Genomic DNA, 14,525 nt, shown 5'->3' on the forward strand with positions numbered 1-14,525 from the left:
ACAAGTGCTCCTTGGCTCTTGAACAACTCTTCTGATAAATCTTTTCATTCCTCTGTCAGAAATCTTGCGAGTGCTCACTGGAACATTCAGAAGTTTGGAAATCCTTCTGTAACCAATGCCATCAGTATGTTCTGTAACAATAAGGTTGCGAAGGTCTTGGGAGAGCTCTTTGCTTTTACCCATCATGAGATGTTTCTTCTGCGACACCTTGGTAATGAGACACCTTTTTATAGGCTATCAGTTGGGACTGAACCAGATGATATTAATTTGCACTGACAAGGGGCAGGATTGCTTTCTAATTACTGAATGTCTTGGCTTTCCATGCCTTTTTGCACCTCCCCTTCTTCATGTGTTCAATATTTTTTCCCTGTGTCATTTAACATTATAACACATAACTTAATTTATGGACATCTATGGTTTGATTTCTTTGCATGTGTGGATTTCATGAGTTGTTAACAACATCTGGTGAAAATTTAATTTCAATAGCACCTTTAGAAATATATTTACTGAGAAAAATGGGGACGTGTTCAGTACTTACTGCTGTATGTTCCATTTATAGGCATTGTAATCCTATGGGATACTGCTGTTTTCTAGACACAACACTACTCCTGCGCCTTCTCTTTAGTTTGTCAGATCTGACCGTGTAGTCACCTGCTGTCTTATCTCACTTCTAATATTCAAGTATCAGCAAATCTCATCATGTAGTGTCAATCACACAGCTTTTTCTCAAGTACCTTCTCAAGATGAATCACTTCAGATTGTATTAAAAAAGGTGCCATCTCATCAACTAATCTCTTTACAGTCACAACTAATTAAATGTCATGATTAAGCAGTCCATCGTCAATTAAAAGAATATTCATCTTTATTTCACTATGGTTTGCATTAACGTTCTAACTTGTGTTATATTTGAGTACATTGTCATCTAATCAGTGCTGATGTTGACATGTTTTCGTCAGCTTTTCTTACCTCTCTGAGCAGGGTGAGGGAGCGGCTGGTGATGGGTGCTGGGCTCGTGGAGGCCGACAGGATGGGAGGATGGGGAGAAGAGGAGGAGGATGAAGTGAGGATGGGAGGTGATGCTGAGCAGGACAGGGTTGGTGGATGAGGGGAGGAGGCTGCGAGCACAGGAGGGGAGGATGAGGAGGAGGAAGAGGAGAGGACAGGTGGATGAGGAGAGGAGTGTAGAGGTTTCCCATCCTGCTCCCGATGAGAAGCCCCGTTCAGCAGCGCTCCTGGCCGGTCTACTCTGTCCTCTGTGTTCTTTGAAGCCATGGTGAGTAAAGCCTTCTCCATGTTGTCCCTCAGTCCCCTGCGCTCTGAAAACCAGCAGTCCACCTCCGTCTTGGACAGCCTGGTCTCCTGGGCCAGCTGGTCTGCAGCACAACAGAGATCAGTGGATCAGATGAGCTGTGCTACCCTGAAGTGGAAGGTTTTTTGGAAACCTGGGAAACCTTCAGTCTTTCTCCAGGGGACTTAAAAATGGGCTCATTAAAAACATTTCTGCTATTCCTGTCAAGCAGGAATCCACCAGAGACGGGCCTGCCGTTACTTTGGGGTGAAAGAAAATTAAGTCACATGCTGTGAACTAGTATAAATAGAAGAAAATACTATTGGACTTCTTTAAGTAATTTTACAGAGTGAGAATATTGAACTTGACAAGAACCCACTGCTAATTTGATCAGCTGATTCTCACCCAGTATCCTACTGCAGTCACAAAGTTTTTAATAACTAATTTAGAAGTTCTGTTATATTTTTTCTCAGAACTTCACAACATAAACTGAGCCTAAAAATAGATATGGCTGGCAAACTGATTTTGTGCATCATTAGCTACAAACCTGCAGGAGGGCCATCTTGTGTTTCTGTAGGCAAATATAATGTGCTCACATCAAGCATCGGAATTTAGGACTAGGGCTGGGACCACCAGGAAATATGTAAGTAAAATGACATTTGTTTGAATATACAGATAAGCATCCAGTAAATGGCAGTGGTTTGACACATTTAGTAATTCTGTAACTCAAAGGTTTAAGTCATTTTGACTAATTAGAAAAACTTTATTGATCTTTGAGGTTGCTCTATTACTTCCCTCTGGTACAAATTATAACCACAGAATGGGATGTAGATTTTTATACTAATCCGTATATTACAAATGATTTAATGTTGTGGTTTTTTTTTTTACTTATCTATTGTTACCTCAAAATTGCCACAGCCCTTGATATCACTTTTCTTTAAAGATAAATACTCTGTTTTTAATACCAATTTGATAATGATATGGTTTATCCACAAAAAAGTTTTTACCTTGTTAAAGATTCTTAAAATTACATCTACTCCTTCTGCCTCATTGGAAAATCCAGAATCAAGGGGAACTTTAATGCCACTTTCTTGCCACTCTTATGTTATATCCTACGAACCAAAATAAGAATGAGCTAACACCAAATCGTGACTTGAGTTATGTGATGAAGTTAATTTGCTTGTGAGAGGGTTGGTAGAAGGCTTTACCTAGATCTGCCTCTGTTGGAGAGCTGCTTCTCTGGAAACTCTCCTCCAGCGCCTTCAGCTGCTCTGATGATTTCCCCTTCACCCTCTCCAGCAGGGGAAACTGGCTGGGAACCGCTTTCTTTACAGGACCATCTTTGGGTGCTGGTGTCACCTCTGCTTTCACCAGCACTGGAGGTGGAGGCACACCTTCAAGAGAGACACACACAGAGACAGAGAGAGAGAGAGAGACAGAGACAGAGAGAGAGAGAGAGAGAGAGAGAGAGAGACTGACTTAAGGACCAAAATATGTCATATATTTTTTTTCAAGACATCATGGGTAATTGATATTAGTGCTTACAAATCATTATTGATTACTGACTATGATTTTAGCAATTAAAACCCACCTCTGAGAACCAAAATAAGCTTGTTTAAAACATACACAAAGACATATGATTAATCAGTCACGGTGTTTTATCATTTTAGATGTGTGGCACTGAACACACCACATACCTTTCAGATTAAGGAGCCTCTGTTCACTGAACCACTTCTTTATCTCTCCTCTGGACAGGCCGGTGGTCTCTATCAGCCTGTAGATCTATCAACACAAAATGAAACAATAAGTGTGGGTGTTTATCCGTGACAGTAGTGTGTTTATAATTTAGTGTCACTGGCTTATTTTTATTTATTTATTTATTTTTTTAAAGTAAAAGCAGCTACAAAAATCTCAATGCTAAAAATCCCTCAAATTTGTTTTTGACTTTATAAGGCATGGCACAAAAAGAAACGTCATTTCACTCACTTATTCTTACCTCATCTTCCTCAGGGAAAGGACACTGTGTGTAGCTGGACCTCAGTACTGATAGCTGCTCAGCTGTTTTATTGGGGTCAACTGTGAAACTCAGCAATTTGGGTGATACCATCTTGGATGTGACCATGGGCGCCGAGATGGTTTGAATGATGGAGGGTCGTTTACTTTCTGTGGCAATCACAGGAGAGGCCAGGGGTCGTTTGAGCGACTGTGCCACCTGTGGTGAACATGGTGGAAAGTTTGACTGCCTCAAATCATATATGTCTGTCAAGTTAAATCAAGCATGTCACATGTACATCCATATTTTTCTTATTTTCATGAATTGAACTGATGCAGTTGATGCAAAACTGTTAAATTCATAGTTTTACATCAACATTCACATCAGGAGAGGTGAGATGTGTTCAGACTCTTTACCAGTTTAGATTATACTACATGGGGCTGGGATTTAGACTAACAACCTTCTTGACACAAGTCCACCTCTCTGCCCTTGCGAATGCTGTGGCCCACAGTTGAATAAATACTTAACTTGGTTGTGTTCCTGTGTCTGTACAAGTTCTGCCCCATGTTTTGTACCTGGTTAGCCACGGTGAGTGCGAGCGGTGCACAAGTGACAGTGGAGCCGTTAGCTACAGGAGTCAGCACCAGGCTGGTCTGTCCCAGGAGCTGACAGGGGAGGGACTGCAGGACAGAGGCTGCCGGCTGCATGTGTTTGGAGGCTGAAGTGGGGACAGGCGGGTGGGTGGATGACTGGGAGTTGATCTGAGGTGCTACCACGGTGAAGGTCTGAGGCACAGAGGAGATTGTGCCATTGAACATTTTCTTCCTGGCTTCTTCCACCTGTCATAGAAGGAAAGGTACTTGTTATACTTGTATGTTTTAAAAACAAACAAAAAAAAAAACCCTGAAAGCCTTATGTCTCTTAGCTGTATATATGACTGCCAAAGTTGTGGATAAAATTATACTATTATCGTCGTCATTATTAATTAGAGTACCAACAGTATTAAACGCCTCTTCTTCCCAACATCTTGACTATTTTCAAATTATACCAGATAATCAAAAGGCTGGTGAAATTACATATTCCAAAATGGACAATGCAATATAATGTTTTAATTAACTTTGTTGTTTATTACCAAAAACATTCATTTAATATTAATTTTGCAGGCCTTTGAGAATGCTGGTTGTTTGTTAGTTAATGTACTAAAATGAACAGTGAAAATTATGTATAATTTAACAACAAGGATCAGTAATCAAGCAAAACCTGATCAGTGGTTATTACAATAGACAATTAGCGTACTTGGAGCTATAATTTGCTTTAGAGTGCATAGCCAACTTAATATGTAGCCCAGGCTAATTATTCTCAGTATTTGGAATCTGAATGCAGGTTCATTAAGAGTATTCCAAACAAAAAGGTGTTAGAAATACAGTTTCTATCACCATTATTATTTTTAGTCCTTGGGAAACCAGCTGATGCCTTATTTGAGCTTTGAAAGACCTGGGAAAATGCACTAAACCACACTTGAGGGAAGAGAATTGAAAGAGTGCCTAAAATGTTATTATTACTATAATCCCTACCTCCTCAGGGGACCAGCTAATTCCCTGTTTGAGCCTTTGTGTGGTGAACCAGACTTTGATTTGCTCCTCTGGATGTTTTGAGGCTGCGGTGAGCCAGGAGAGCTCAGCCTGTGTTGGATAGGGGAACTTGTTGAAGGAAGAGATGAGTGTCAGGTTGTCGTCCAGCGTAGGGTTGTATTTGGTTGTGTTGAGGGGCACTGCGATCTTCGGCACCTGAAATAATACAGCCATGGCGACTGAATGACTTTTTTGTTCTTGTGTTCACAAAAAAGCATAAAATTTAGCATGGTGGATATTAAGAACAGAAATGGTAACACTTTATTTTATGGGTCTGTAATTTCCTGATAATGTCCTAGGGAAATCCTGAAAAGAACTATGTAATTTGGTACCAATTATGGGGAAAATTAAAATTTCCTTGGAGGGGAGAAGCGAGAGACTCAATTTAAACCCAAGTAAATATTAATTCATAATTAATGTATTATTGTTAACTTTATCTTCCATATATGTTAAATTGTATGCTTGTAGACAAATTTCACATTTTTTCATGTTTAGCTGACCTGCTGTGCACTGACTAAGACTCTCTAGGTTACACTAGCAATTAATTGGAAATAATTAACTGAAGTACACCAATTTTTAAAATTAGCTCTAAATTGCATCATTCTTTCCAGGAAACTTCCTAGGAAATGATTAGGAAATTACAGACCCATAAAATAAAGTATTACTAGCAAAACATTAAAATGTTAATTTGACAAATTGCCAACTTCTCTCCTTTTAAAAGCTGACTCTACCTTGGCTCTGTCCAAATGTAAAAAACTAACAAAAAACAAAAACCCTACTACCACCTCTAAAGCTCACTAATTAACATGTTTTTAAATCTGTACAAAAATTGAATGGATAACATGTCACAAGTATATTTCCCAAAATGTCAAACAATTCCTTTAAGTGTACAGGAATAGTACATAAAAGATAATTAGTATCCTTCCTCCACTGTGTGTCCTACCTGGGTATAGTTTAGAGGCCGCTGTAGGGAAGGCATGATGTGAGAAAGGCCGTCTGCTTTGAGTAGAGTCGACTCAGGGATGATAACTGTCCCATTCACGTTGACCGCTGTGATTGGTTTCTTGGCCATATCGGATGTCAGTTTACACAACTGGGATTCTGTCCGTTTATTATCCAACGACATTATTTTTTGTTTACCGATCTTGACTGTGGTGGGTTTGCCAAGTGGCAGTGTGCCTAGTTCGTCCCCTTTACCAGAAATGACACTGGAAGTGTTGTAAATGACTGCATTATTACTGCAGCCCTCTATTGTCTGTTCTAAGATTGTCTGATTGTTCATTTTGATGCGTTTGAATTTAAAGTTGCTCTCCCCTGGGTGACACCTCTCGTTGTGTTCCGTCAGGGTGTCGAACTTCTTTGTGTTGAAGTTACAGACAGCACACAGGTACAGGGGGTTGAGAATGACGTTAGGGTGGTTGGCGTCGACATGTTCTTTGAAAGTGTTGAGGTTCTGTGTGGAGAAGGGGCAGTATTTACACTCATAGCCCCCCTGCTGCCTACGCTGAGGCTTGGAAAGGTCCGGTGGCTCGGTTGTTGGTTTGTCTGGAGCTGACGGAGGGTCCGAGGCCTTACCCATCAGGTCTAATTCCACAGAAGGCTCTGCCTCTGTTGAGAGATCCGTTTCCATAGGTCCCTCTTCAGTATGGTTCTCTATTTTTGTCTGATAGAGGAAGAAGGCAGTTTTCAGATGAAAAGGACACGACTAGAAATGGCATTTTTAACCCTGTACACATCAAACACACATCAATCTTAATTGTGTTTGCATCATCTCATATTTATGAATTGAATCCTTCTGAAATCACTACATATCCACTGAAATATACAGAAAAACAAGAAAATGTATCCAAGACAAGAAAAGGATTAGGATGAATTAAAATGACAAATTAAAGTGCAGTATAATACACAAACCTATTTTAAATCTCAACAACGAATTGTTCCAACATTAATTCATGAATTTAATTCATAGGGTTTTAGTTCTGTCGTAGATATAACGGGGTGTGCATTTGTAAAATAAAACTATAAACACAAGCTATAGAATAATTCAAATCCTCACAAGGAAGTACGAATTATTTATTTACTTCGTTAAACCTATTAAAGAAAAGCCAGATGCTCTTGCCAGACATATTGAAAGTGTACCTCCATGTCGTGTGATTCTTCTGCCTCATCATCCAGCTCCACCATGGTCTGCTCTGGTCGGATCATACAGGGAGTGGAGGCCTTCCGTCGACTGGACATGATGATGGTAGGTCCTGGGTTTGTCTGGGTGGACAGCTGTCCTCACTTGGTGCCTGTGCTTGGCCAGTGATGATATAAAGGAGACTGAGGTGCCCAGGATGCAGGACTACTCTCACAGAGTGGTGGGTGGACAGAAGATATAAGGTACAGAAGAATAACCAGGAGGACTGGCTTGTACTAGGACCCAAATACAGGCCTCTCTTTTATATTAAGAGAGGCAGCGAGCACAGGACAGTTTCTGGGATGGGAGTGAGCAGCCAACAAGTCTGAAGAACAGTCTTCGCTTGGGGTAAGATTAGTGGCTGGAGAGAGAGGAGGGCAGTGAAAGGTGAAGGTCTGGTAGAGATGGGACTGTTGTGGTGTAGTGCAGGCCGGGCTCGCTGAGGGTGTCAGCTCCAGTGCTGTCCCTCCCGGAACTGCATGACAGGATGCTACCTGGATGGAAAAAAGAAGACAAGAGCCAGAGTAGAAATACTGATTATTTTAAACATTCAAAATACATTTTCATTTTGGCCTACTTTTGTTTAAAAACCCTTATTTTACCCTTGTCTCATCTAGATTGACATGGTTACTCAATACAAGTCATGGAAACGAAGATAGAGCAAATAGTTTGTATAATGTATGCTAGGACTGTACAAAAATCACTATAAGAGCTTTGATGCCTAATCAGTTTCACCACATAAATCCATTTTATGGGGAGAAATTGATTAAAAAAATGTTTGAGACAACTAAGACATTGGATCATACACAAGGGAGAATGAACAAAAATTAAACATGGGCAAGGAAAAACCATAGATAACCTTTTCAAGGGCACCAAACAGGTTGGTTTGAGCATGTCAAGAAATGCAACATGCTGGGTTATTTAAGCTCAGCGGTGTCCCATGTGGATCTGCAGCAAGCCACCACCCAAAAGAGGTAGAGTCAACAGTCAGCCAGAGAGCAAAAAATGGCTTAAAATGAAAGAGGTCAAAGGAAGCTGACAAACAAACTCCTCAGTGGGCTGAGGAGCAAAATCACTAGACACTGGAGGTCTGAAAAAGCCTTGCCCTGCTTAATGAGTATTTATTGTTTCATGCTGATGGAGGGGAACAACAACAACAACAACAACAAAAACAAAACAAAACACTGAGGTGATTCAAAAACCTCACAGCTTGACCTGCAAATCTGGGAGCAAAAAGGGGTAAAAGGCAGCATTATCAATGATCCCGTGTTATTATGATATGTGTATATGACATAATTTCAAATGAATGAAAAAAACCTCAAGGACGAAGTGACAAGCAGATGCGATGGAGAAGAGACATTACACAAGTTACTCATTATTAACTGTATAGGTGATCTTTTAAGCAAAAATGCCAATAATTCACTGATTCCTGCTTCTGAAATGTGAATATTTGCATGTTTCTATAGTGTTCTATGATAATAAATTGAGTATCTTTGGGTTTTGGATTATGGTCAGACAAAACAATTTGGGCTCTCACTATTTTCTGATATTTTGCAGACTAAATGAGTAATTGTCAAAATAATCATCAGATTAATCAATAATAAAAATAATAATTAGTTGCAGCGGCTGTTGTATGTTCTGTGTTATTTCTGCTTCATTTATATTATCTACCTTGAGTATGTATATTAATGTCTCCAACGTTTTTTTATCCATCTCATGTAGTGATGGAAAAACAACTATTCATATATTTTGGATAAATTAGGCTTAACTATTCACTGATCAGTAAGTACGTTGCTAAAATAAATAATGCAACATTAGTATCAGTCAACATACACTGGTAATTCCATTTTTTCTAATACATTTCTAAAAACAAGCGGTTGCACAATCAAGACAACAACATGAGCAACAATCTTTTGCCATATGAACTTTGACCACCAACACACATCTGATATAATTACAGATTGCCAGTTTTACTTGGCTGACTGCAAGAGTTCAGGTGGAAGCTGTATTTTGCAGCTTCACTTTGACTGAAAATGAAAACAACTTTTTTTCCCCTGTTATGAGTTTTACAGAAGAACTCTTCTAGTGTCTATTTATGCAAAGTGAAAACTTTTCTCATCGCAGTTTGGTAACAGTGGTTTGATAACATAGCTGTTATGCAAATATATGCAGTTGACAGGTCTGCGGCTGTCAGTACGACAAGTCGTCCTGAGAAATATTGACTAATCATAAATCAGATCATGCTGCGGAGTGTGAATAGAGTGAGAAACCAGAGACAAAGCAGCTTCAGAGACATATCTTAATAAGCCAAAAGCAGCTTTATTTGGGTTATGTAAAATGACACCTCATCAAGAAAAAGCAGTTACGAAAAGCTGAGGGAGAGTGAGCAGGGGAAACTTTCCTAGGGTAATATTATAATGAGAGGAGAGAGAAAAGCTTATCTGACTGAAAAAGTCTATTGATATTCTGGAGGCCTCACGCTGAAGCTTCATACTCATATCCACATGAGTAAAAATCAAATGAGTCGATGCAGCAGTGGTGCTCTTCTATCAGGACATAATGAGGTTCCATAAAACCGAGTCAGCACAGAGGACCAGGGAAAGTCCTCTTCCAAATTAAAATCTCCTGCATACAACACTCCTCAAATATGTGAATGCTTATGAGTAAATATTGACAGAAGGGATAGGTTTAATGCCACCAAACAAAGATCCTGTTTATGTACGATCATATTTCAGCCTGGAAAAGGGTGGGGCAACAGTAAATATGTGAAAAGTAAGACTTTAGGGTCTTCTGTCAGCACAGCAGGTTAGGACTGTACTTTGTAATCTCACCAAAGTGTCACATACTTAATTTGGGCCTCTCCAACAGCTACGCATTAATCAAATGGCACTGCACCCTTCCAGGCCCGAAGGCTTTCATTCGCTAGTCGACTCATTGTCCCGAGATATCTCAACTCCTCAAACAACCCACTGAGGCATTATTAGAATGCAGACTCATTACCATGGTGTCGCTATAGCAACCATGGACGTAGAGCTGTAGTCAAGTAGCTGCTACATCCGTGTCACTGACAGAGACTGTATATACAAGGATGACCCGACTGCATGTGGGACTGTGTTTGGTGTTTTTAGAGAAAAAAAACACGAAAAAAAAAACGAAAAAAAAAGAAGAAATCCTTAGGAAAACCGAAGTCTTGCAGAAATAACTGACAGGCCACGTGTCTTGAAAGCCTGGAAAATCCCATTCCTGCAGGATGCAGAGTGGTGTGGTGCATTTGTGAGGTTTCTTCGACTTCACTCACTGAAAGTCGATGGGGAAGGTTAAGGAACAGTCACACGGAGAAGAAAAGACTAACTAGTCACGAACAGCACATAGAAAATATTTCTCAGGTAGCAAAAAAGCTTAGAAGCTTCCTGATTATCCTACTAACCCTGTTTTGGGTACTGTATAGATTAAGATATAGACTTCTGAGAGCACACATGGTGTAAACACTGCAGTGTACATACTCATTCTTCCACGCAGTATCACTCTGTCGCAAAAAGTCTGCCCAAAATCCAGCAATGTAGCCAGCATCTGGTAAGAAGGAGCTGGAGATGCATCTGTCAGCTGCATCTGAAGTGCCACTTTATACGACCTGCTGAACCTCTGGAGCCTCACTGCCGACACAGCCTGAACACTTTCTGGACGTGCCGATGGCCGACAGTGGCTGGAGGAGCATCTGACTGAACAGAACGGAAGGGAGAAAGCACCAAGCTGTAGCTGGACTGTGTTACCTCCTACTGGTGTGTTGAACCCACACGAGCAGAGGGGGAGAGGATGAGCAGTTCCACTTATGCAACATCTATATTAGTAAGCTGTAAACACAACTGCTATATAGCTTAACAATGTCGGTGTTGTCAACTGGTTGCACATAAAAGCTGCCAGTGGCTCCTTAAACATTTGCTACAAGTCACTGGATGACATCAGACGCTGCATATTAAAGAAGTGCCTACTGACTCATTTATAGAAAAGTGTTCACAACATGACAGTTTTTTGAGCAGAGGTTGACTCAGAGAAAGGAACATTATCTTACACAATATATACACAAACAGCTCTACAGTTTGAGATGTTGCAGTCGAGTAAAACTTGTGTGCGCTGACTATCTCAAACAAAGAGAAAAGCCTGTGTAAAGAGTGCTGAACACTGAGGATACACTGGCACCAAAATCCTCTCTCTGCTCCATCATTTCCAGTGGAGGAGGGAGGGGCTGCTCTCCCACTGCCTTGACTGGCTACTTGGAGCACTGAATGCCATCATGGAAAAGATAATTGGTACAGTGTGTGATTAATAACAACGGCAATGTATAACTCTATTAAAAGGGTCACTGAACCTTATCAAAATAGCTTGTATAATAACATTACTAATAGGCTCCAGTCTCATGGATAGAAAATAATCATTTGGAGAAGAATTGTATTCTCTGAGCTGTGGAGCTGAAAGAAACTAATGTTTCAGATTGTTCGTCAGCCATCTAAGCTTTTCACATAATTATTTTCACTTTATTTCCAGTATAAAAACTAAATAACTTGTGGACTTTGTAAACTTGTCTGCTTATGTAACCTGGGTCAAACAGTCAGTCTCCCACCTTTTCGTTAGTGTCTAACCTCAGTCAGCCAGTTAGCTTCTGTGTGCAGAGTGAGCTCTGTGGTGGAGCCACAAACTCCCTACTGTCTGGATGCTCATTAAACTTGTATGAATGCTCAGCTTGGCAGCCCCTTGCCTGCCCGTCTGTCTGTACTCGCCTGTTGTCTGGCTGTCTGTCTGATTGGTGCATTATATTAATGGAGGAATCTTTCTGAAGGAGTTACCTTTAATGCTGCCAGGCAGCAAGTACATTCATCAGCCCTGGCAATAATCAGTTTAGGCTACACACTGGCATACATACTGGAGAGAACACAGGGGAAATCAATACAAATCCTCTGTACCACTGAGCCTGTCTAATGTATGAAGACAGACAGATGATCTAATACAGCGGAAATATAGTGGTGCTATAGGAAGGATATCTATCCAAGCAGCAGTGAGAAGAGAATGACACTGAACAGATGAGTCACAGCAGCGCACTCCACTCAGCTCCCATTTCTGTGTATCATTAATGTAATCTCAAAGTGTAGTAGGGAGGAAAATGTGACTCAGACTGCTCTCAGAAAATGGAATTTTGGAAAAGCAGTGTGGCCTTCTGCAGATATCCTCTGTATAAAAAAAACAAACAAACAAACAAACATCTATCTGAACCAAATTACCCCAATGCCAGCTTGTCAATACATGTATCTCTGGTTAAACTTGTTATGATTGCTGTTGACAATGATGTAATCATTGGGAAACAACTTTGGAAAGCATATGTGAGGTTAAAGGCTTGCCCATGCTTCATGAAGATATGTAAGGCAACAAGTGCAAACACTGCTGAAATGATATTCAGTAAATATAAAATCATATAATTCAGCCAGACTGATCAGGTGCACTTGAGTCTCTTGCAAGGCCATGCCATGCACTGCCTGAAATGTGAAACAATAGGTCTTGTGCCACAGCAGAAAGAATAGGGCTGGAGAAATGAATGTAGAGACACAGCCAACCGAGTGCCAGAGTTTTCAGGCATGCAGTCATCACAAACACAAAGGCATATGAATGGCAACTTCTGTGGCTCCCGCACTTGAAGCCATGCATGAAGTACAAACCAACCAGTTCCACTAGAGCTCTTAAAAAAAAAAAAAAAAAAAAAAAAAAAAACTAGCACAAGACAAGAAAGCAGCACAGAAACCACAAGCTGCAGAAACACTGACTGTAACAGTGACGTGACTTTACTGTAACAATCAAAACTTGAAGCTCCATCACACATTTTATATTAAGTAACAAAAACATTGCACAGAGGGAGTGCACACACTGCTTTGTTGGCATTGCTGTATGTTGGGTGCGTTTTCCCCCCTGACTGCTTGTTACACAAGTCAGCCACTGCAGTGAGCACGGCAATGTGTGTGTCTGAATTGTGTGGGTGAGGAGAAGCACCACCACCATTAATACGTGTCCCAGCAGGGGTGGAAGAGGCAGAATTTCGGACCATCGCAGAATTGATTTAAATCTCATCACGCGGCTCCTCTAGAGTAAAGCAGTGCTGCACTGTGTTTGAGAGCTTGGTATGTTCTGCATAGCAACAGAGCAGCACTACTTTTGCTGGGCTGGGATAAAGACTAAATGTGGATAAATGATGAAAATGGTTGTTTTGTCACTGGAGCCCAACCTATACTGGATTTCTGAGGTCGTTGCTGGTATGGATATTGAGTAGGGTTGGGCGATGTCCACATGACCAAATTGGCATATGACGATGTCCACAGTGAAACATCGTGACGGACGATGATATCGTTAAGGAGATCATCTGATAAAATATTTAAAATACTAGTCATGATGTAACTGCAGAATATACCAGTGAATAACAAATAAATGAAAAAGGGTAAGTCAGCCCAGTGGATGTGATATTGATCAGTGACAGTGGCACCATGGCACTTTGCTTCATGTTTGGTAGGCGCATTAGTCTGACTTTGGAAATTTGGATTCCTAGGGGAAAACGGGAGAGTTCGATCTGTAGGTAAGTATTAATCCTCAATTTTGCGATACAAATAAAAGACTCACCCCCTGATTTACTAAGGCGGGCACAAACCAGGTAGATTTAAAAATATTTTTATGTTTGCGCCTAAATTAAAACATGCTTTCACTGGGTAGTAAAGAGTGATTAAATAAGCTGTTTTTCCTTTAGTAAATCAGGCTCAAGGAGCTATTATAACAATTAGAATAAACCCATCCTTAATTTCTGTACTCTCTGGCTGACACAGACAAATAACAATGTTATGATGGTAGAGGGCTCAGTGGTCGATGACTGTCAGCCGTTGGCCCAACCCTACTATTGAGTGGTAAAAAGAAAAAGGAAAAAAAAAAAAAAAGAATTGTTAACAGTATATTGGACAGATGAAATTGTTTTACATAAAAGACATAACATAAGCAAACATTTAAAATAAGGACACCTTAAAGGAATAGTTTGACCTTTTGGGAAATACACTTATTCACTTTCTTGCTGAGAGTTAGATAGATTGATACAGCTCTGTCTGTACGGTAAATATGTAGCGGGAGCCAGCAGCCGGTTAGCTTAGCATAAAGACTGGAAAACGGGGGGAAACAGCTAGCCTGGCTCTGTAACAAAATCGGCCTACTAGCACCTCTACAGCTCACAAGTCATCATGTTTTCCCTTGTTTGTTTTAAAAAACCAAAGCGTAAAAACTGTGCTGCACTAGTTCTTGGCTGGGACCACTAACTTCCTTGAGTCTTCACTCCACACACAAAAACAGAAAATTGTCGTTTTTATGCTTAGTTTTTTTTCTTTTTAACAAGATATAACATGTTAATTAGTGAGCTTT

General features: G+C 40.4%; 1 protein-coding gene across 2 annotated transcripts in view; it reads right to left on the bottom strand.

Annotated features, from left to right (window-relative positions):
• Positions 1 to 14,525, bottom strand: part of zhx2a (zinc fingers and homeoboxes 2a) — a 29,821-nt gene that overhangs the window by 5,927 nt on the left and 9,369 nt on the right. The window contains exons 2-9 of one of the 2 annotated variants that reach the window (XM_044206677.1): positions 7,052 to 7,585; positions 5,856 to 6,575; positions 4,856 to 5,068; positions 3,857 to 4,120; positions 3,285 to 3,500; positions 2,986 to 3,070; positions 2,497 to 2,682; positions 967 to 1,373 (exon numbers count right to left, since the gene is read on the bottom strand). In XM_044206677.1, coding sequence (XP_044062612.1) covers positions 967 to 1,373; positions 2,497 to 2,682; positions 2,986 to 3,070; positions 3,285 to 3,500; positions 3,857 to 4,120; positions 4,856 to 5,068; positions 5,856 to 6,575; positions 7,052 to 7,150 — 2,190 coding nt within the window. In that variant the 5' untranslated portion in view covers positions 7,151 to 7,585. Of the gene's footprint in view, positions 1 to 966; positions 1,374 to 2,496; positions 2,683 to 2,985; positions 3,071 to 3,284; positions 3,501 to 3,808; positions 4,121 to 4,855; positions 5,069 to 5,855; positions 6,576 to 7,051; positions 7,586 to 14,525 lie in introns of both variants that reach the window. The other variant, XM_044206676.1, reaches the window with a different exon arrangement.

Source organism: Siniperca chuatsi, linkage group LG9 (genome assembly GCF_020085105.1).
Source record: "Siniperca chuatsi isolate FFG_IHB_CAS linkage group LG9, ASM2008510v1, whole genome shotgun sequence".
NCBI classification, from domain to species: Eukaryota; Metazoa; Chordata; class Actinopteri; order Centrarchiformes; family Sinipercidae; genus Siniperca; species Siniperca chuatsi.